The 15453-nt window shown below is 33.4% G+C and overlaps 1 protein-coding gene across 6 annotated transcripts in view; it reads left to right on the plus strand.

Moving 5' to 3' along the window:
• The window catches only part of LOC128998557 (E3 ubiquitin-protein ligase LNX-like), a 325727-nt gene that overhangs the window by 303885 nt on the left and 6389 nt on the right, over window positions 1-15453 (plus strand). For all 6 annotated transcript variants that reach the window (XM_054424742.1, XM_054424747.1, XM_054424743.1 and 3 more), the window contains 5 exons: window positions 4869-4991; window positions 7613-7712; window positions 9114-9328; window positions 13262-13525; window positions 14288-14410. In XM_054424742.1, the coding sequence (XP_054280717.1) occupies window positions 4869-4991; window positions 7613-7712; window positions 9114-9328; window positions 13262-13525; window positions 14288-14410 (825 nt within the window). The remainder of the gene's footprint in view (window positions 1-4868; window positions 4992-7612; window positions 7713-9113; window positions 9329-13261; window positions 13526-14287; window positions 14411-15453) is intronic.

Raw genomic sequence — 15453 nt, forward strand, 5'->3', positions numbered from 1 at the left:
TGTATATTGCAGCTTGTCCTTGATATAGTGTTAGGTGCATTTTGGTAAAAGTGTTGTGGAGAGCGAGGATTATTCACGTAACACGTAGCAAATAATTTATTATATTATGACTCCTTAAATGAGGCTTATTACATACGTTCATTTGACTTTGTTTAATTTTTTTTATAAATAAATAGGTACATACTGTAACTGGAAATTTGCTAACCTTTTTTAGCAATATTTTAACAAACCCGCTGTGACAACACTTCTTCTTTCTAAAAATGATAGGTAAAAGGCTAAAGACATTTTTCCTGAAATGTTTTCTAGATTAATGTTATTCATCTAATTCAACATAAAAGGTTAGACTTTCCATATTTTTCCTCGTTTCACATATAAATTATTGTAGTTGAATTTATGTGATGTTAAGGTGCAGATTTTTGGTTAACTACGCATGCAATACAATACAACCGTGGACTAAAAGCATTAAAGCACTCAAAGACTTTGTAATTAAACCATCTGAATTGGTAATACAAGTCAGGTCCTGAAATAGATCAACGGAATCGAGATAATAAGTCTAAGAGTTATACATTAACCATCGTCTACTATAAATGGACCATTGACAGAGAATATTTATTTATTTATTTACAGAATGCCATTACATCATAAAATGACAGGACATTTGTCAATGCATTATAATACTTAAATCTAAATAGTAAAAAATATAAATAAAATAATTTCAACACTTAACCCTGCCAATTTCCACTTAAAATTCATTTAAGGAATAAAATGTTTTTTCAGTAACCGTTCTTTACATTTTTGTTTGAACTTTTTTGAGTTTGCTATGTTTTTTAAATGATCAGGAATCAAGTTATACAATTTTGGTCCAATATATTGAGGTGATGCTTCAAATAGTGATAATCTATGAATAGTGGGCTTAATTAGGTTCTTATATCTAGTGTTATACCTATGGTTTGTGTGACCCTCCCTGAAAATGGACATATTTTTGAATGCCCAAAATAATGCTTCTAAAATATACAGGTCATAAAATGTCAAAACGCTAAAAGCCTGAAAGATGACTTTGCACGGACTTCTTCGGGGTACTTTAGCTATGATTCTAAGGAATATTAATATTCCCCAACATTTTGATAATTTGAAGATCATGTTTTTTAAAGACTTGAAAATCATGTAATTTTGTATCTTAAACTTTTAAAATCAAGCAAAACAGAAACTAGTTTCGTTTCAAAAAGTCAAATAGGACTTAACATTAGGTCTACGTAGGAATTAAGTGAGAAGTTTGTTGTTGCACAACCATCAGCAAAAATTAACTTCACAGAAAAACACAGAAAAGCCTTATATTTGATTTATAAATACTTGCCAAAACATTTCTAAACTCTTTCAAAGCTCTGTATATCGTTATCATATCAACAACAAAAGATTACTTCAAACATTTTTATTTACAATATTTTAACACTTTGTTAATGATTTAGTATCATTCCTAAACTCAGTTTTATTCAACAAATAATGTCAAGACTTATGCTATAGCCATGTCATCTTCATCATTTTTTTTATAAATGTATCAAAATTATACAAATTATATTTTTTTACAGATATATCACTTGTTTTCTTGCAAAGAAAATATTCCTGCAGAAAAATTAGCTTTTATATTTTTCTTGGCTGAGCAACAAATGATTAAAACATAAGTTTGTGTCAAATCATCAAGGTTTTAAATGTCAGTGCAGAACTTTCATTTGAAATCCCCTCGAGTATAAGACTTTCAAAGTTCAAAATTGAAGAATTTCTCATTAGAAGAAATGGAAATATCAAATAATTAATTTTTATAAGTGTTATTTGTATTCTCTAAATTATTGTAATCTGTTGATTCAGATAATTATAACCTATAAAAACTAGAAGTAAGACCGATCCAGAGGTTAAGAGATGACTGTTAAAGGATCTTTGTTGACAAGATTAGAGGTTGACTGTCCTTTGGAGCAGGGTTCAAATCTCCCAATAACCAATGAACTTCATCCATGTGATAATACCATTATTCAGTGGATCGGTACCCAGTAAAGTATATAGAAAAGATTACTATGGCACCTGCTTCAATATAATTGGCAATAATGTATTAAATAAACCAGAAGAGTTTAAAAATTTGCCTTGCAACTTTATTTGGATACTTGGGATTAGAACCAAAAAATTAAATCGAAATAAAATTTCTGTGTTTGTTTTCCATCAAAGTAGGACATAAAATAAGGATACAAAAATCCGAATTATGGTAGTTGAAACTATAAATATCTCTCATTGTAAAATAGTTTTGTTTCACTAATTAACATTAATTAATTATGTCTATGGTTTGTATGTTTAAATAGAACCATAGAACCACAAGCTAATCATTAAGTGTACATTTCTCTTACAAATTTTCTGTAAAAGCATTAATCAGAAGTTAGAAGAATTCACTTGTTAGTTCTTGTGATGGAGTAGCCAATTAAAATCATCACTTTGCTCTTTTGTATCGTATTGCGTTTTACCCTTGTATGAGAATGTGGAGTACACGTATATTCCCAACTGCATCTACACATTTTTTTCTATACATTCTGTAGTAAATAAAATTGACCATGCTAATGAATAGATATAATTAATTAATACACCCGCCGCAGCAAACTAAACAAATTTCCATTTACCTGGCTGGATTTCTACTCAAATATTCTCTTAAAATCTTAAAATTGTCAGATTTATTTCCTATTTAAATAACATTAATTTTAATGAGTACTTAGGTTTGCTGCTACAGGGAATGTGTTAAGGTGTGTTATATATTAAGGAATGTATTAAGGTGTGTATGTATTAGTGTGTGTAGTGTGACGACGCCATATAGCGAAAATAAAAGGTTGTCGAACCTGTCAAAAGTTGTACACTATAAAAACAATCAGAAATGTAACTGTCGCTCCTGACTGGTCTTGGAGCAGCGGCTCTAGCGACAGTAGCTCCAAGCAAAACAGGACTATGCAAAACCCCTAAGATCAGTGTACCGGGACTGTCGCACCAGTCGCTCCAAGCAAAACATACCTTAATTGCAGTCACAACTAGTTTTGACTCCTATGTGGAGCCATCATCAGTACAAAGACTTCTTCTTTCTTCACATGAAAAGCGTCATATTTGACACATCAAAATAAATAATAATTTACATACGACACATACACGGACACAAAACATTTACGGTAACTGATCAGTTATGACAACAAACAACAGAAAACCGGCGGAGTTGAAGTCCAGACTGCAGGTGGTCAATGCAGTGGTGTATGTACGTTATCTTATCATCTCAGGTTGCGTCCTGTCTATCACACTTTCCCTTTCCAGTATCAAAAAAAAATAAAAGAACGAAAGAAGTTTTTTTTTTATTTCCTTTAGCAAATTTTTATGGTCGGCAAATATTTACTGCCCTATTTATCTCAAACTTTTCCAAGGTGTTTAATTTAAATATGTCCCTAGAAATAAGTAAATTATTCATGTTGCTATTAATGTTAGTATAATTTTGGCCTTGAGAAATCAAATGTTCAGTAAAAGATGATGATTGGTGGGCTGTTGACGCTTTTAGAAGTTCCTAGATGTTTTAGATGTTCCTTGAAAAGTTTTTTAAGGAGAGTGCCGTTTGGCCGAGTAATATTTTGTACAATCGGTATAGTTGATCTTCTATACGCCAGATCTATCCAAAGGTTGTGTCATCGAAGGACTGTGAACCTTTAACAATGAACCAAGTTTTTTTTCTGTTCTGAAGGAAACTGTAATATTGTTTTTTGTCATAAGATTATTATATTTTTTGCTCATGAAGGTGCCATATTTTGCAGAGATGAAATTGTTCTGTTTTTTAGTTCCTGTTTTATTTTGATATTTGAAGATAAGTTCATCTATCATAAAGCTTGGATAACCATTTGCTACAGCTATACATTTTATTGTATTTAGTTATTTATTGTAATCCTGTTCGTTCTGGAATTGTAAGCAAACGGTGGACAAAACTGTTGTACGCAGCTAGTTTTTGTGAGTAAGGATGATGGGATTCTGAGTTAATATTCTGGTCAGTTCATGTTGGTTTCCTGAACATTTTAAACTCCAACTTATTCTGATGCTTTTTTACGGTGAGGTCAAAAAAATTCAAACAATTATGGTTTTCTTCCTCCAATATAAATTTTATGCTGTTGTGAATTTTACATAAGTAGGCTTGGTTGCTGGTATTTAAACCTTTTTTAACTTACAATAAATTTTAGAAATTACCAACAGTTATTTTTACTTAATTAATTGTTAAAGCATACATAAGATATACAAAAAACCTCCTTTAAGTGTATCTGTGGTTTAAAGCCCATGTAGTGGTTTTCTGCATTAACCACGATATCAATTTGAGATTGCTGCTATACAAACCTCTTACTTTGAATAGGGGTTAATATACAGTCTCAGCCTACCCTCTGAGGATTGGCTGTAATCGCCAACTAGCAATGTGATTGACGCCGAAATCACTACTAATAATAAAGCCGGCTGCTACAGAAGCCTAGGAATGAATTTATTTATGACTATGGATAAACATGGGTCCTTCTAAAATAGATCTTCATATGGATAATAGGATTTTGCTGTGGGTATAGTGTCATTGACCTGTCTGCACTTGATGTTGTTTGATGTTGGCTGGGCAGTATTTCAACATTTTCTTACTCTTTTGAGAACCAAAATTCAGAGTTTACAACTTGTATGACCCTTTCATTTTACCTTGTTAAAATTTAACCTTTCAAAACTATGTGTCAAAATGTCTTAATTTAACTTACTGTTAAATAATCCATTTGTATTAAATATTACTGCTTTGTTAATTGTGTCCAATATGTGTGTGCTAACAAACATGTTCTGTGTTGCAGCGCTGTATTGTAGTACAGGAAGTGTTTCCTGATGGCCTGGTGGCCCAAGACGGCCGCCTCAAGCCCGGAGACCAACTGGTTGAGATCAATGGAGTTGACATGAGCACAGCTTCTCACCATCAGGTAGGCTGCAGTAAACTGCAGTGTAGCTATTGATAATCCTACACTTAGACGACTGTAAACTATATGAGGAAAGAGAGATGAATGACAACAACTAACACTGGTGCTGTTTGTCACACAACATAAGGCGTTTGTCGGTAGGACCATGGCTGTAGACTCATGATAAGAGTGAGGAATAGGTTCATGTGATCATAAGTAAAACCATGAGTGTCCTTCATTTGATTGAACATCACCTGATTTAATACAGCCAGCTTTAACATTTCAATAAAACTACAAGTACTTTAATACAAAAGTTTCAGCCTATTTCCCATATAGGGAATAAGCTATTACCGTAAAACCATGATCTGGAACCGATTTACTTTATTGTTTTGTCAACATCAGAGGCCAAAACACCATCCATTCAAATTCATATATGTACGAGGGTTGATTTTTAAGTAAGGGCCGTTTTGCGTATAGATAGCTCATTAGTTCCTGTATATGCCACAACAAGCAACTCGCCTCATTCTGGTATCATTGGTGAGCAGAATGGCACCATTTACAGTTCTGTAGCTAATGTGTACGCTCCACTGTGTGTTAAGAAAGTTTAAAAAACTTTTTATCTCCTGCCGTATGTGTGATAAGGTCAGTGCTATCTTATGGTGTATTTTTACCTCAAGAAACATATCCAAAGCCTACATTCTTCACCATATAACTGATGGTTGGGGCCCTAATGCACTGAGTGAGGGTAAGGGCGGGAATATGTTAGGAAGTGTAAAAATGGCCTTGATAATCTATCCGTTTTCGCATTCTGTGAGAAGTCTGATACCCACCAAAAACAGTATCCATTCCAAAATGGAAATTTTCACAACCTACATAAGGGCTGGAAATAAACTCTCTAACTATTCCATTATTCATTGTTGTATCGGACTGGGAACCATAAACAGAAAATGTGTGAAGAATTTTTTTTTTTTTTTGCGAGAGGGGAAAAATCTATTTGAAGATGTCTTAATGGGACTGCACACTAAGGGTATGTGGGGATGCCTCTTTCCAATTCTTCCTGGCAACCCACCAAAAACAACCCGTCTATCCTATGCCCCCTGTAAACTAGCTATGGGATCACGAATACTAGAAAAAACCCGGTATGGATCTTAAACATAAACAAATGACGTTTTTGGCCTGTATCCTATAGTAATAGCATTAACATATGGTTTAGACAGTTCCATTTAAACAATGTTAAATAATGTTTACTTACGGGCCAAAACGTCATTTGTTTATGTTAATGATCCATACCGGGTCTTATCTAGTATTCGTGGATGGGATCACCTTAGCTTTGGGATCATTTAATCTGTTTTCGATAAATTATTCTCAGCATTACCTGATGGCCAGGAGTGTGAAGAGTATTGAAAAACCCTCTGTAGACTCTATTTTTATTATACTTATCGTCTGATTTGTTGACACAAATCTTGATGCTTTTTTTTATTTTCAAGTTTCTAACCAAGTACTTTTTTATCAAGATATTTGGTTACAATAAACAATGATTTGGTATGGTTTTAAAATTGAACCAGTAACTAGCACTACAGTTACAAAATACAGGGTGGCTGAAAAGTAACTTGCACCCCTCTTAACTTTTCAACCATTTGAGATATTTGAAATCGGTTTGCGGCAACCTTCTTAGATGTGAGGGGCTACGATAGTTGTGGTCAATTTTGAAAATTTTGCCCTTAGGGGTAGCGGGGGTATAGATCATTTGAAAATTTTGAGCTACCCCCTACCCCCGCTCCCCTAAGCGCAAAATTTTCAAAACTGACCATAATTATTGTAGCCTTTTATATCCAAACAAGTTACCTGCAAACCGATTTCAAATATCTCAAATGGTTAAAAAGTTAAAGAGGGTGCAAGTTAAGTTTTTTGCCACCATCATGGTTATTTGGATTTGAAACGTTTTAGGGTGCCATTTTGTTATTAGTGAGCCGATTTTGGTTTTCTTTATGTCAATGTTTATGTTTCGTCAAGACCTGTAAAATGATACCAAACTCGACTATACTTGTCGTTTGAAAATTTGAGCTACCCCCTACCCCCGCTACCCCTAAGGGCAAAATTTTCAAAATTGACCATAATTATTGAAGCCCCTCATATCTAAGAAGGTTGCCGCAAACCGATTTCAAATATCTCAAATGGTTGAAAAGTTAAGAGGGGGTGCAAGTTACTTTTCAGCCACCCTGTATTTTCCGGGTAAATAACATATTCTTTTATTTGTATTAAAGTAAGTTAAAAACAATTTACAAACATGGTATACGTATTTTACTGTCAGAAAATTAAATTCTCTTAGTCTGTCACATACCTAAATTATTCAGTCTGGGTCATAGATAAAAAAAACTCTTTTAGTAATGACTCTGATATTTATTTTAAAATAGTCAAATTAGTTTCAGATAGCTTGAGAAAATAAAAAAAAAACTCATTGTACAGTCACAGTAATATAGTTTGTTGGTAAAAATTCCCTCAGATTAGAGGATTTAAGTAATGAGTTTTTTGTCACATTTCCAGTGACATTTATCTATAAAAAAAGTCATCTTTCTTTATTTTAACAATATTATGTTGTTTTTTTGTGTGAATTTTTAAACATTAATTTGAATGTAATTTTGCAGGCATGCCAGGCCCTCAGAAAACTCAAGTCTCAAGTTCTTCGCCTAGGTGTTTACAGAGAGCGGATTGCCCCTTACAATGGTCCGAATGATGCTCAACATGGTAAGTTGCAATTTTCTGGTTGTCAATAAATACCCCCTTCCGCAGCAAATCTGCAGACTAAGAAAATTTCCATTTGCTGATTTGATTTTCATCAAAACATTTCCTTAAAAAATATCAAATTCAATCCCTATAACATTTGGATTTCCTGCAAATCCAAAGAGGAACTTGTAGGCTACTAATTGTGTACTCTATTGAACGTATTGAATCATTTTCTACAATTCTATTCTATTATAATATTATGGTTAATTTACCATATCCAAGTTTTGATTTGATATCTAAAGTCTATTATTTCAACAATAGTGTGTACTGGTAGTAACTTTATATAGTAATTTTTATTAAAATTTCTTTTAGTATTTCTTGTTATTACTATTCATCATACTGGGGGGACCAAGCTGGTCTAGTAGTAGAGCGTGAGGCTTCGTTACCCAAGGTCCCGGGTTCAAATCCCGACAATCACCAATGGATTTTATCCATGTGACAATGCCGCAACCCTCTAGGACTAGTTTGAAGTAATGTGTAAAACAGTTCTGAGCTAGAACTAGCATTCTAGGATGTGAAGGTGGGACAAATTATATATGTAAAGAAAAATTATTTATGTTATGTCTACCAGCACCAGAAAACTGATGTTGACAAGTCAAACAAGAACACTATTATTTCCTATCTTACCATATTTTATTCTAATTTTATCGTAATTAACCTATTCCAAGTTTTTATTTTATGTGTAAAGCTGATTTTATACTCAAAAGTGTGCAGTAACTTTTATTAAACTTGGTTGTAAAAATTCTCTTTAGTATTTCAGGTTATAACAATTTTGTGTGTAATGAATTAAAATTTTTTGTACACGTAACACTTAAAAACCATTAAAATATATTATTGAACGTTCTTATAAAATAGTTTGGCACAAAAGCAAATCAATTTTAAAGTGAAAAAAGGCAATTTTATTATTCCCAGTCAAAAAGACCTTGAATGAGTCCTTACGTTTCATAAAATGTTGATTTATGCTGCAAATCAATGATGGATTTGTTACGTTTGGTATTATACGAGTCGCTTTTAAAGTCAGCATTTTCTAAATACAGTAATGCTTAACGGTGATATGTATTTTAAGATATACCATTTATAAATTACCTAATTCTTTAAAAAAAATGTTTGATATTTTGTGTACATAAACTTCATCATTGCAATATCCCAAAGTCATTATCATCTGTATAGCCTATTTTTGAAGTTTTGTATACTTTCCATGGTTGAACCATAAAGGCATAATCCATAAGCTAAGTGGGAATGGATATTTGCAAAACGTATATTTTTTACTGCTTTATGATCACAAAAAAATACATCCTAGAAAGCTAATAGATTCTTGAAGCTTATTTTGATAATAGTCAACATGTGTAATGATATTTTCAGTGACCGTGACTGTGACCATAGAGCGTGAGTCACAGCAGGCCCTAGGTATCCGTTTGAGCGGTTCATGGATGGAGAGCGGCATCTACATCACAGAGATCGTACCCGGCAGTCCTGCCGCTCTCACCAACCTGTTGTGCCCCTACGACCGCATTCTCTATGTCAACGATGAAGACGTCGCCAACAGCCAACTCCAGCAAGTCTCAACATTGCTTCAGGTAAAATCTGATATCTTTGTGAAATAAGTGTAAACAAGTTTATTAAGAGTTAGAATTAGGTTAGTTCTATATTAGCAAGGTTACTAGCTCAAGTCACCAGGTCAAGGATATAGTGGATATAAATTTAGTACCATAGACTAACCAACACAAGTAGACTTCTCACCCCATTGTAAATTTTGAAGCATGTTTTTCGTGTCTAGTTCATGTACGGTGACACTGGGTGCTAGTGTCTACGAGATTTTGTTTTTATTGTTTTAGGGTTAATTTCTTGATTTGTGCTTTACTGTTTGGTTATTTAACTAGGGGACAAGTTATTGTTTATGATTAGATTGTATTATTTGGTTAAACTAGGTTTTAAATTACTGAAATAATGGGAAACAAAATTGTAAACAAAACACGACCTCTACATAAACCGTACAGAACTAACAATAAAATTGTCTTCAGCTGTTCCATAAGGATGAGAAATCTACTAAGGGAGTATGTTTTATCTATGTTAGTACTGTTCACCTAATACAAATCTAATTAAATTGTATTGAGCTAAGTGGTGGGTTTTGAATCACATAGTCCCTGTATTATCACCATAATCCCATTGATGCCTTCCTAGTTCGTTGTGCTACTTACTGAGCCGCCAACTTGTGAAACATAGTTACCCAACGTATCATTTACATATTTGCAATAATTGGGACTTTTTATGGGTAAGGCCTTAGATATGGCCTTAGGAGGTGATACAGTCCTCGTAAGAATACTTAGAACTCAAAATAATACATCCTTAGGCTCAGAAAAGTTCACAGATGATGATATGTCTGTTTAGTGCCATCAAGAGTCTCCCTCTATGTTATCAATGAAAACTGTATTTTTTAAGTAAGCTGTTTAAAACTGCTTAAATACCCTTAAAAAAACTCAGTACAGCAAGTTTTCAGTCGGTGAAATCCTAAATCACAAACCTACTTTTAAGGAATGAATGCTTATAAACTAACAAAGGTTGAAATGTTATACAACAGGAGTTTTTTTAGCCAACCCAAATTACAAGTACAGAGATATACTGTTTAGAGACAAAACAAGCTCATAGGTTGGCAGCTTTGCTTCCTTTACTTCATTTATACCTGTCAGCTAATACACATTTTAGCTTTAGTCTACAACTGTTTAGGATTGGGGATTTATTGTAAATACGACTCATCATTATGTTTTCAAATGCTCCAGGAGCAGGTACCTATCTATGGTACGTATTGTACATACGTATCTAAGGTAGGTATTGTAGAAAAGTAAATTATTCATTTTATGCCAAGGACTGTTTGCAACTGAGTTTTTGGGGTAAGATCCTTAGTACCTAATAAATCAAATACAGGATATGTAAATCTTATTTCTCCAACTATGTGCATTAACTTGTAAAATTTGTAACATGGGTTGCATTTTAGAGAAAGATGTATTAAATCTTACCCACAATAAATTAATTAATGTAATGAAGTAGATGACGCAGGGCTGCCAACTCGAGCTTCTTTTGTCACAATCCAGTGGATCTCTGTAATTTGATTTGAAGACTTTGCAAAATAAAAACAATTCTATAAAGTTTTACATTCATAATTTCTTTCTTACTTGCTACCATAAGCCTCTAACCTCCACTAGAACATATATCAATAGCTATTGCATGTATGAGTTTAACTCTGTATTTGCAATCACAACTGATTCAATAGGGAGTTATCCTAAGTTACTAATTGAGTCAGGCTCCCATTATGATTTATGGTTTCTGGGGGACTCTATTTCCCCTTTGTTATTGATTATCACAAAAGACAGAACAGCTGTTGTTTAGTCGGTTAGTTTACTTTTTTTAATCATTATATAGTCCAGCATCTATAGGGGGTTAAGTATGCACTGAAAGTGTAGCTATTGTTGACTTTTGATTGTTGTTGAGGGCATCTTGATGATCACAAAAACCAATGTTGTCGCCCTCCGATCAGGTGCACAAAACCTCAGGGGGAGGGGAGAAGTAGTGCGGAGGCGTGTTCTACAACAAATCTCATATCTCGTAAACTAGACATGTTAGAAACATGCTCTAATCGGCATTGTATTACAAAATTAATCTGCTTCAAAAATTTTGTCATAAAAATCTCGTATCTATATTAATTGAATTATTTAAAATTTTATTTTAAAATGTGTATTAAATACTCCAAATAACATTAAAATGCCCATTAAAACACTTCAGACAACAAAAAAGGACTGTTTGTCATTGTGTGTTGAATGTTCAACACACTAAAATCACTTTATATTTATACAATATTACAAGGTTATATAAGGTTTCCGGTGAAGCGGCACAGCGACGCGGATGATGCCGCTGCACGGCAGAAATCAAAGTGTAGAGACTTGAAAACTTGGGTATGCACTGAAAATGTAACACATTTTGACTTTTGATTGTTGTTGGGGGCATCTTACATTTTTACATTTTTAGTGCATACCCAAGTTTTCAAGTCTCTACACTTTGATTTCTGCCGTGCAGCGGCATCATCCGCGTCGCTATGCCTCTTCACCGGAAACCTGGCTTAACCATGTAATATTGTATAATAATTACTATATAAAGTGATTTGAGTGTGTTGAACATTCAACACACAATGAAAAACAGTCCTTTTTGTTGTCTGAAGTGTTTTTAATGGGCATTTTAACGTTATTTGGAGTGTTTAATACACATTTTAAAATAAAATGTTGAATAACTCAATTAATATCATAGATACTAGATTTTTATGACAACATTTTTGAAGCAGATTAATTTTGTAATACAGTGCCGTTTAGAGCATGTTTCTATCGTGTCTAGTGTACAAGATATGAACATTGTTCTAGAAAGCACCTTCGCAATATTTCCGCCCCTCCCCCCAAGTTAGGCACCTGCTATGGGAAGGCGACAATATCGGATTTTGTCAACTCCAAGATGCCCCGAACAACAATCAAAAATCAACAATAGTTACACTTTTAGTACATACTCAACCCCCTATAGATGTTGGACTAATATTTCATTTATCATTAATTTATTAGTAATTTCTAAAGTTGAATTTTTCCAAGCAAATTTTTGAATCAGAATTGTGTTATGGCTTAAAATTGTTGTATGTAACTGTCACCGTTGTGTTAATATTTATTGGTTAGTATGTAATACTTTCTATTCAGTTACGGTATTTTAAGAAGTATTTAATACTCATTCTGTTAGGTGATGTAAGTCTAGAATCAGCTTAGACATTGATAAGCTTATATGATAAGCTCCTTTGCAGTGTGGTTTCAGGTCTTAATAATATCTTATTAGCCCTTAAAATACTTAACATTCACTTATATTGTAGCCTTCAATATTTAAGATTAAAACACTTCATAATTTTCTAATACCTTCCACATGGTTAAAAACTCTGTTTTACGAATTAACCTTGTAGGTTTTAGCTAAACATTCTGAAGAAAGTACCATTTATATGTTATTTTTGGTTTTTCTTGACTCCAATTTGTTTGTAAATTTTGTATCTGTTTGTTCCTGATTTCTCCTCATTTGAATCTTTGTAATTCTTTTACAATATATTTTGTCTCCTAACCCCAAGTTTTTACTATTTTGTATCTATAGCCATGGTCTCTAGTTTTTCTTGTCTCAAACCTATTTATGTACATTATTTGTGGTTCCTCTTAACTCCTATGTACAATTTTTGTATCTGCTTGTAACCCTCTTGCCTTGTATTTAGATTTGGATTGCTTCTGACTTATTTTTTTCTGTATTGTCTCTAGTTTCTCCTGACTCGTGCATATTACTTGTTTCTGATTTCCTATTATCCTTAACCGTTTTTCAATCTATATTGTTTCTGATTCCTCATTTTTGTTTCCATATTGTGTCTGATTTCTCATTATAATTTAAGTTTTGATTTTGATTCCTCATTGTAGTTCCTGTAATGTTTCTGATTCCTCTACATGTTTCAGAGCTCAGAGAAGGTGACTCTGGTCGTGGCTCGTAAGCGCAGTTCTCTTCCTGTCTCTCATTCTCGCACCAAGTCTGCTCCGGAGTCCCATGATTCCGATTCCTCTCCCTCCCTCTCCTCCAACCCTCCTCTGAGTCATAAGTCTGTCTCGTGTGATTCCCTCACTCCTCCAGCCCCAATGCCCCCTCACCACGCTGCCACCATCAACCTCAACAGAGACTTCTCCTCACAGGAACTACAACACAAGTTCATCACAATCGTCAAGGTAATGTTTGTTATCCATGAAGCTTCACTTATTATCTGGTGAAGTTCAGATAAACAAAATCCTAATTACATGATTTATCAATGTTTATAAATATGTGTAAGATACTCATAATAAGAAAATAACCCTCAGTAATTTTTTTATTAACTTTGTGTAAAAACACAATCAAATGAGAAGAATTTGATTAAAGCTGACCAAATTAAATAACAATACTTATGATCAAAATGTGAGCAACCACAGAGAAGCAAGGAACAGAGGATACCGTCCATGGCACACTTAAGTGGTGTCTAGGGCAAAAGTCCAACACCACACCTCTCGCCTTCATGTACTACAACGCTTACGGTGAAAGAAGACCCTGATACGAATTTTCTCACAGTGCTCACCGTTCAGGCTCTTCCTTGCTTGTCACAAGTATACTTCTAGCACAACATACCAGAGCTGAAAGTGCAAATTTTTCTAATAAGCGTGTTTCCTCTGTACCTTTCTTCTCTGTGGAGCAACTCATAAGGAGTACATCTGTGGCAGAGCTTGTAGAAAGAGGCCCTCCTAAATTATTGATGATTTCTTTTTGTGTTCATGAGTTAAGAAAAAACTATAGTAACATGATTCAATTCAATTAATATAATTTTAATTAATAATTAAATCCTGAGTCTCAAAGTACTAATTTTGTTCAGAATGTAAGCACATCTGTCATCTGTAATGTAAGTGTATAATCTGATACGCCTTCCAATGATATCATATATATTTATATTCATACATTCGCAGGAGCCCAATGAAAGTCTCGGAATGAGAATTGGTGGGGGACTCGGCAGCAATGAAGGTGACATTCCCATCTACATCGCCAACATTCATCCCCACGGCTGTGTAGGAAAAACTCAGCAGATTTGGGTAGATATTTCTTCTTTCTGTTCATATCTTTAATTATATTCTTTTTTTCTACAGTTAAATGTATATAATTGTACATTAATCATGTTAATTCATCATTTATCTTTTTAATTGATTGGCTGAAACTTTTTTTTACAAAATTTATTTTTGAAAATAGTTTTTGTATTGTAAACTAACCCTTGGTACTAATAATAGCACAGCTTTTTGTATTGTAAACTAACCCTTGGTACTAATAATAGCACAGCCAAAGTGAAAGTCAATAATAGCCAGCTTGTCAATGAGAGTATGAGTAAACATGAATTGTCTCATACATTATTGTCCCCGGTAAAAACTGTTAATACTTAAAAAACACGCTTTTATTTTGTTATTGTTGTGTTCTATCTCAAAAAACGTTAGCCTTGCTTTGATAAAATGGCCGAAAGTACACTAAACATTGTTTTTATTTAGGATTGTTTGTCATTTCTAGAATCTGCGTTCAGTTTCCAACAACAATAGTACATAGTCATTGAGATAAAACCTCTTTATAAGCCCTTATTCTACAATGGAAGTTTGAATTTGTAATTTTTGAGAAAAACACAATAACCTTTGCCAACTATTTTCAATATTAACTGGACTGTAGAGAGTGTCAAATATTACTATAAGCTTCTTTAGTAATTAACCTTTAAAATGATGTATAAAAACCTACTGTTTCTTTGGTGTTTTATTCTTAAATATAAGAGTTTCTATAGAATGGCTAATATTCAATTTCCTGTAAAAAAACATCTATTTGCCTACCTACATAATATCTACAAACGATAATTTCTATCTAATAACAACTTGTGATTGGTTATAATTAGTAGTTGTCTCTTTTTGGAATCCACTAGCTCAATTGATTTATTGACCCCTTAAAAAAATTTATATGAATAGGAAACAAATAAACCTTGAGAACGCTCAAATCATGGAGTCTACGTGTACAGCCATGGAAAATATTTTTTGTATGGATCCCAGTAAGTAACCAGATAAACCGAGGAAAGAAATTCCGAGGTTGTATATTAGGGATTTTATTG

Source organism: Macrosteles quadrilineatus, unplaced genomic scaffold, assembly GCF_028750875.1.
Source record: "Macrosteles quadrilineatus isolate MER2022 unplaced genomic scaffold, UCM_ALF_1.0 Scaffold_7__1_contigs__length_78375512, whole genome shotgun sequence".
Classification (NCBI taxonomy): Eukaryota; Metazoa; Arthropoda; class Insecta; order Hemiptera; family Cicadellidae; genus Macrosteles; species Macrosteles quadrilineatus.